Source organism: Parasteatoda tepidariorum, chromosome 7, assembly GCF_043381705.1.
Source record: "Parasteatoda tepidariorum isolate YZ-2023 chromosome 7, CAS_Ptep_4.0, whole genome shotgun sequence".
NCBI classification, from domain to species: Eukaryota; Metazoa; Arthropoda; class Arachnida; order Araneae; family Theridiidae; genus Parasteatoda; species Parasteatoda tepidariorum.
Window position 1 is genome coordinate 54067965 of NC_092210.1, and position 9249 is coordinate 54077213.

At 24.7% G+C, this 9249-nt stretch overlaps 1 protein-coding gene across 3 annotated transcripts in view; it reads left to right on the plus strand.

Moving 5' to 3' along the window:
* Positions 1-8448, plus strand: part of LOC107451635 (uncharacterized) — a 30724-nt gene extending 22276 nt beyond the window's left edge. For all 3 annotated transcript variants that reach the window (XM_016067792.3, XM_071183448.1, XM_016067793.4), the window contains exon 7: positions 1246-8448. In XM_016067792.3, coding sequence (XP_015923278.2) covers positions 1246-1455 — 210 coding nt within the window. In that variant the 3' untranslated portion in view covers positions 1456-8448. The remainder of the gene's footprint in view (positions 1-1245) is intronic.
* The last annotated feature ends 801 nt before the right edge of the window (positions 8449-9249 follow it).

The following is a 9249-nucleotide window of genomic DNA, read 5'->3' on the forward strand; positions in this document are numbered from 1 at the left end:
GAAATATAATAAACACGTCCCATTATGTAGGTTATTTATAGTATTTTTCTGGTACTAGAGCCAATATTTGACTGAAACATTGAACAGTTTGTTGATTTATTTGTAAAGGATTATTTTTAAACTTTAATTTTGCAATTTCACCTGAATGACTTTATTTTTTGTATATATATATATATATATTTTGGAATATTTTAAATACAAGATATTCTGCATTGGTCATCCACACTAATTACAAATCCACGCTCATTGCAAAGCTAATATTAGTAAACTCTTGACAAGATTTTGACTGTAAAATTGAGCATGTCATGAAATTTTTTAAAAAGATTAGAAGCTACTTTAATCTTTGATGTTCACAATTACAAAATTTAATGTTTATTTTTGCCGATTAAATATATCAATAATATATATTTTACATAAAAAATATAGTAATTGCACAATTGATTATTGAACTATTTGGCATATTATACATTATGGTTCATAACAAATTCTACTGATTTAACAAATGAATATTTGCAATTAAGAGATGACTAAAAATACTTGAATTGCATAATTTTAAAATAATATTAATAGTATTACAAGTTTGCATGAAATAAGTTAATATTTATTGCAGTTTTTCTAGAAAAATTTGAGTGCAAAGTTAAGAATTTGAAATTAAAATAGTCTTAAATAAATAAAAAAAATCATAATGTTAATTGCTGTATTTATGTTAATTACTGTTATAATGTTAATTACTGTGTAACCCGTTTCTATTTCAAATGCAAAGTATAACTTTCCCCCCTTTTTTTTTTTCTTTTTAAAATTTCATCAGAATGAAAGTTATTTACAAGGAATATGCCCTTAATATCATTCACCAATTGAAGTAAATTTATTTAAACTAAGAGACTTCGAAGTTTTGAAGAAAGTGACTATGAGTATAAAATGTGATTATGACTATAAAGTATTTTGAAAGAAAAAATCATCAAATTTTGCCTAACCGTCCATTAGAACACATTTTGTAAATTTATGTTTTGGGAACTTGAAACAACTCTAAATAATCAATCTTAATGATTTTCTATTAATAAAAATAAATTTTTTTGTCAAAATACAGAAAGATCAGTAATTTTTAGTTGTAGAAAATTAAGAATAACACTCTGAATTATGTATGATAATTTCTTAGTAGTAGAATGAAACTTTATTTTTATATAGAAATTTCCGTTTCTATATTAAACCATTTGAATTGATAGCAATGTTGTGTGCTTATTACAGGTTTGGATGGAAAATGATTCTGATAACAGAAAAGAGTGCCCTTTTTGCTCTTCACCAATTGAAAAGAATGGTGGTTGCTCTCATATGATTTGTTGGAGTTGCAAGTCTCACTTATGCTGGGATTGTCTACAAATTTTTCTTACTAGCGATCTTGTTTATAATCACCAACCAAGTTGCCCAAAACGTTCCCTAACTGCAAGTTTGATTTGATAAAACTAAGAAACAACTTTGGTTGATTTACTTCATAAGTTGTTGACTTAATTCATAATTTTAAGTATAGTATCAATTTTAATTATTTTTAAGAAAATTTGAAACAAAATTTTTTTTAGCTTTTCAATTTAAATACTGCACCATTGATTTATCATTTTTAAAAGCAAAGTTATTTTCTTTGAAATTTTATTAATGGACAAAAATGCATCTTTTTATTCTATCTGAGAAATTAATTATAGATAAAAGATATTTCAGATATCCATTTTGTTGGTGCTTGGCTTGAGGCAAATTTGTATCTAAACTTATGAAAAAATAGTTTCTTAGTGATGAGAAGAAATTTTCTGAAGGAATTTAAGTTAGTCACAAAATGTTATTTGACTAACAGTCCTGCTTAAACTGCAGGAGAAAAACGATTATCAATGCATTACTATTGTTGACATAAAACTTATTTAAAATCTTTATCATACAACATATTTTTTTTAATGTAGATATTAATGTATAATTTTTTTCTATTTTGAATTGATATTGGTTATATTTTCACTTTATAAAAAACATTTTATAAGGTTTACTTATTTATTAGTTTAAAATTCGTTACTAAGACAAATTTGAAATAAAAAAGTGATTATTTTATTTTTATTATCCTATCTAAAAATCATCCTTATCCTATAATTTTAGGTTCTTCACGTACCTTATTTGTAAGTTTTTGATATTTTTAGATTTTCATTTTGCTGAAGGTACAAAATGATGTAACAAAAGTTATAACAAAAAAGTTTAAAAGTTATAACTTTTAATTATAACAAAAAAAAATTTAGAAATTTTCCCAAAATAAAAAAATGCACTTTTATCTTAACTTAAAAACTAGTTGTAGATTAAAAATTACTGCAGGTGCCTTTTTTTAGAGCTTTTGATTTTTAATAAATTCAGTATTGCTGAATGAACAAGAAGTTGGTATTTTGTATTGGAAAAGAAACTTAAGTTTGTCATTGTAGTATGTTGTTTGACATACATTGCTTCATGTTTTTGATTAATATTGTTAAAAACAAGAAGTTTTGTATTGATTTTTTGAAGTTACATAGGAAATCCTTATTTTGGGTGAATATAATTGATATATTTTCCTTTGGTTTCTATGTATCATATTTTCGTACTTTCTCAAAGTTAAGATGTAAGAAGCTGAAGATTTCGGAAATCCTCTGTTTCGCGGTATTTTTAAATCTGTCAGCTTCTCTCTTAGAGCCTTGAAAGCTCAGTGGGTTTAGGCACTAAACTGTCATTGTGAAGCTACCCAGCTTCAGATTGATGGGTACCAGAGCTTGTCCTGAAGTAAAGATGGCCTGTGCCTAGTGCTGATTACATTGCCTCAACCATGGTCACAAAATTTTGAAGCCTTAACCTCACAAATGTCATTGTATCATTTTTCTAGCCTTCAACAGGCTGTTGAAAGAATGCTTTGCTTAGCTGCTCTCATAAACTTTCAGTTCAAAGAACAAAATGTATGGTCAATAAAAATGTTAAGATCAGTTTTCAATTTCCATAGATCTAGCACTTTATAGGATTTTTCAATCTGCTACTTTGTTTCAAGAAGTTGCTTTTTTTCCTTTCTTCAAAGTGTTTTTCAGATCAGAATTAATTTCTACCTAAACTGAAATATTTATGCATATATAATTTGTAATGCACGCCAATTTATTCAAAGGTTAAATGTATCAAAGTCTTTGAAAAAAAGTTGTAAGATCAAGAAGTATGCTAAACATAGTATTGAATTAAGAAGGAAAATTATAAAAACAAAATTTTATGCTAGTGAAGTAAATTTAATTCCATTTAGTTTAACAGTCAAACAAATTAACAAATCAATAGCCAAAAAATAAAAATTAATCACTAAGAAAGAGCATTTTGCATTGAACAATTACAACATAGTAGAACTGATAAGGTGATTTATTGCTATTGTTCAGCTAAAGTGATATGGCCTTATCAATTCCTGAGGTCTACAGCATAACTCAAAACGACCCTACATACCCTGATACACACTGTTTCATTGGCTAAAAGAGTCAACTTAAATGCCACCTAAGTTGATATATTGTGTTATATATTTCATTTCATATTTTTATATAATTTCTTATGAGGTACACTGGTGTGAGCTGTTGTAATAACCAAAGTTACAATACTATTGGAACAAATTGTTTTCATTGTTATAAGTGTTCCTTGTTGAGTTATATCATTCCAACATATGTTAAACTGAACTGGCATCTGAATGAAAGATGTTACAGTATCCTGACTTTTTTGTTTTTAAATTTTATGTTTTGTGGTTCATTCATTCATGCAAAATAGCTTTCAAATTGAAACCCACCAAATGCTTGTAATAGTACTTTAGAGCAGGCAAAATAAAGTTAACCTTAGTGATTTAACTAATATCACAGTTTTGATATTGAAAAATATTTCAATGCCTTTTATCAGCCAAAACAGAATTTTAAATACATGTACGGATGTTATTACCCTTATAATCACTTTTTAACTTTGATATATTAAGATTTTATGTCATATAAGAAAGTTGAGTTAATTATAAATTATTACTTTAAATTTTCTTTCATATGATTTTAGGACATACGTTTTGTGTGTATATATATATATATTTTTTTTTTTTGTAATGTTATGACAAATTGTGCATTCAATTACTCACTTGGTTTATTAATATTTTAATTAAGTATAATAATAATAATAAAAGTAATAAATTGTAATAATAAAATGCATTAATAAATTATAATAGCGATTTTTAATAATGTCGTTAGATGTTTCATAATTCTATGATTGAGTTAGCCGTAAATTCTGGAAAAGTTTCTTTTGGATTAACCATATAAATAACATTTGGAATATGTCTTTAATAATGACTTTTGCAAAAAATTTTCTGAGAAGGCTATAGAATTTTAACTTCTACTAAATATTTTATGTTTTAAAGTATTCATTAAAAACCTTTATTAATATTTTTTTTTTGTAGAGTTGATTGTCAATATTGATTTTATAAATATTTATTGTTACAAATATTTTCGCAAACAATATTTTCTTTTTTATGATTACAATATTTATTTCTTAGTAGGGGTTTTGTTGTTCTTGGTTTTGAGATTATGTATTCATTTTTAATGTCAATATTTGTTTAATTATTTTTATTTTATATGTTTTTTTGACTAAGTAATATTTTATTTCTTTATGATTTATTGACACTCTCCTGTGATTTAGGTGTTAAAATTTCATTACATAAAGTATAAAATGTAAAAAAATATTCGTAAATATTGTTTTAGTTAGTTTTGTAAGGAATTAGTAACTCTTTAAACATTAGTTGACATTTAATTTAGCTATTATTATTCATATTACTGATTTTTTAATTTTTTATTTACTTTACAATAATTAGTGTGTGAATTTGAATTAAATATTTGAAAATACAATAATTATTTATTCTTAACTTAAATTTTTATACTTAATATTTAATTTTATTGTTTAATGATATTTTTTATGTTATATTTTTATTTTGTGTTCAGTGGTTGTACTGTAAATTCCTGAAGTAAACTGTGCTTTACTATATTGTGTTGATTTAAGTAAACATTACTTCATTAATTGTGTTTAAAAAAAATCAGTATTATTTCCCCTTGGGCTTGTGTTACTTTTTTGTTGTAATAATTTTGAATTTTCGGACTTCTTTCAAGTATGCAGATTTATACATCTGTTTCACTAATTTGTCTTTCAAATTTCTTTTTACATTGTTAGATTTTAATGATAAACTGCTCTAACTTCTAAACGGTAATTTTCTTTTCTTTTGTTTAAGATATTTTTTAATAATTTTTATAATAAATCTTATTAATTATTTTTTTATTGTTATAAATCTATTCCGATTGACAGTTTGGTGTATTAACTAAAAAGAAAATACATTATTAGTTGCAATAAAGCCGGTTATTCATAAAATATGTTCCCGTTTCAATGATATATTTTAAGTTTAAAGAGCATATCAACAAATTATACATCAAATTTAAGATAAATTAACCCAGTTATTTTAAAAATGTTCAATGTGTACATTCTAAGTTATATTGCACACATCCATTTTTAAATTCATTCTTCATGACATTTTATTTATTCCAAAATATTTTAAAAATACCACTATGAAAATAATATTTTCTTTTTACTTGGCAATTCATTTTTGATATTTGTATTAATATATTTGCTTTAAATAATAATAATTGCTAAATTTTTACTTTTGGTTAAATGAATAACATTTGTTGTAGAGTTTGTAGTTATATGTATTAATCAGCTTGTAATTATACATATGACAATTAATGTGTAATTATACATATTATATCAGCTATATTGAAGCTATACAGTTTTCTACCTGAATTATTTTTTCAATACACAGTCTTTTTTTAATGACTGCTTTTTTAAAATTATTTTGTCAATGTTTAAAACTTTCAAATCAATGTTTTTTTTTGTGCTATTGATAGTTTTTTTTTATAGCTGCCAACTAAAATTTTTGATAAAATCCCTTATCACTATACAGATTTAATTTTATAAATATGCCGGTTTTTAGATTTTTTTAAAAGAAAATCTTTATGAATTTAAAATCTACTAATTAATTTTTTTTTTACTTTGGAACGTCCAGAGAAAAATGTTTTATAATGCTTTAATTAAAAAAAAAAAAAAAAAGGTTTATTGCCCTCTGACGGTAAATTGGCTCTTTTTCTGAATTATAAAATGTAGATTAAACTTAAATTGAAATACCTTAACTTTTATTACAACTATGTATATTTTATACAGATGTATGATTTTATACAGATATAATATGAATGTTACGAATTTTATTAAAAAAATTATTAAAGTCAAATTAATTATCTATAAAAATGGTTTATATTTTTAATTTATAATAAAAGATAAAAGCTATAGATAAAAGTCATAAATTTATTTAGATTAATGTAAGCAAGATTAATGTTGAAGAAGATTTACTTACACCAGCCTTAAAATTCAACTATATATTTACTAAGAAAATAAAAAAAAAACTATTATAAATATTTTCATTTTCTGATATTTTTGTATAAAATATTGAATTTGTTCATTCAGTTTTAAATATTATGTCCAAAAGCTAAATTAAATAATAATAGAAAGTTAAAAAAAAATCAGATGGAATGATTATACTATTAATGCTATTTAGAATTTGATATCCTTTTTTCTAAGATTTCGAAAAATGTTGAAAATTATGATACTGTAGTTTTCTCTTACTCTTTCTTTCTTTATCTTTGTTTTGCTATTATTTTGATTTGTCTGGAATATTTAAGAGTTAAACAGCAGATTGTTTTCTTTCTTGCAATATTTCAGATTTTTAGCGATATAGGAGATCTTCTAACATTTCTTTGCTCCTAAGTCATAAATAGTCAAGTTTTTTCTGTTCAAAAAGTTCTGGATTTTTCATTTATTAGATTTTTAAACTGTTCGTTTTAAAGGAATTCCGTTTCTCAAATTGCTCACTAAAAATCAGAAAAGATAATTTTGGGACTATTTTTTTTAAAACCCTTATTAGCTGATTATAATGGGTTTTTCATTTCAAAGTAATTCTGATAAGAATTATTTAGTTCACCCAGTCTGAAAAATTAATAACAAAAACTACATTTGAAATAAAAAAAAATAATTTATTAATAAAAAGTAAATATAAAAAAAGTAAGTAAAATGTGATATTTTTTTTCAAGACGTGCAAAAACATGATATTTTGAATTTAATTAAATAACTTTTCATGCTCTTTGATATTTACACATCAAAATGTTTTTTAAGTGACAAACTTAACACTCTCCTTATACAGTTTCCACAGGTGCCTTTGATGATAGATATTTCATTCATAAATGAATCTTCTGTTACATTTACTGAATTTATTTCTTTTGGTAGCTATGTTTCGTTATAATTTTTTTGTCACCATAAATACCTTTACATGATTTGTCCAAAAAGTAATGTCAATTGAGTTGATTAAAAAACATGCATTGATCTGATTGATACAATACAGCCATAAACCTTCCATGTTTAAAATGTATGTATGACGCCTTTAAATCTCGCTTTTAGCAAAATTTCCAGAAGGCTTCATCTAGGGAACTTGACTCTGTCACTTGTTGCTAAATAATGTTCTTTTATTGGAGTTAGTAAGTGTCAGAACAAGAAATCTTGGGGGAGCCACGTCAAAATCCTTATAGCTGAGTGACCAATGGCATCTTTGAATCAATCAGTCCTAAAGCAAAATGGCAGAATGCATTATGGCGGAGTTTAAAATCATTTGCTGTCTAATCGAAACTTTTTGTAATGCTTATTGTCTCTGCTATTTTACGAATACTCCAATGATAGCTTGAGTTGAAGAAAATTTATGTCCCAGAGGCAATCGAGGTCATTGATGACCTTTCAGAGCATGCCTCATTGCTGACTTTTTCAGAAAATGCCTGTAGACTTGACATTGTAATGGACTTTGGGTTTCACATAAATTTTATGGCGATTCATCTTGTACTGCATGGCTGCTTGCACATAAAACAAAACTTAGTTTTATGGAGATGCTTTTCTTTAGTCCCTTTATGGACAGAAAGGGCTAAATGACCACACATTTATAAGCTGTCACTTTTACCGATTACAACTGGCCTGATGCTAAGCGAGCTTTTAAACTTATCCAACTAAATTAGGGACAATACTTTTTGGACTCATTACTTTATTATGAAAATATTTTGAAGTTTTTCGTGGTAAGTGGTAAATTTTTTTCATTGATGATAATTTGGTGAATTAATTTTAGTATATTATATAGTTCAAGCAATTGTGTGATTCTCGTGCCTTTGTTTGCCAATGTGCTTTAAATATTTTGCTGGGCTTAACTTTATCTATGACATATTAATATATTTTAAACATTCGCTGAATTTTACTGTGATTTGCTAATGTTCCTACATTTGTGATTAAATTTTTAAATGTATTTCTATGAATAAACTATGGTGAAATTTTACTGAATTTTGCTGTTTTTGTTTTAATTCATTCTTTAATATCTCACTAATACTTCGAAAAATGGAACAGTTTTTAAACAAAATATATAAGTTTAAGTATCATTAAAAAGATTTAATATTTTATTAGTTAAGAAATATTAAATGCCTATTTATTTTTCTGTTATTCATTAGTACATTGTAAAATATTGGTAATGAATGGTTAAGAAAAAGATTTCAAATTAATTGTCAAAATTCTGTTAGTTATCGTTGTACTTATTTATTTTTGCTGAAAGATGACTAATACATAAAAATATGAATTTTATAATTTTGAATTAAACATCCTCTTCGCCAGAAAGTTAGATTGCTTGTAAGTAATTTGGGTTAATGACTAAGGGAATTGGGTAAATCAAAGACTTCAATCTTCATTATCATTCACTTATTTTCAGAACAGACCATTAGGGTTGCAATGCTATTTACTGTACGTTTTTTCTGATAAAAAACTAATATAGGTAATTAGCCACTCATCGTTTTTGGGTAATGATGATTTATTATTTATATAACATTATTTCAAGCCAATATTAGACAGTAGTAACTATTTGTTCAAATAAAATAAAATTATGTAAAAAAAATTGTTTGAGGATTTTTACATTAAGAGAAACAATAAGTTTCCGATATGTTAAAAATTATGAAATGAAAAATATCGTTTCTGAATATCTTTAGAATCGATCACAAGTCATCTTTAGAATTGTACAACGCTGAAAAAAAAATAAGCATTAAATATTCAAATAAAATTAGAAAACAAACTTATTAAGTTGTAAACATCTTTTAA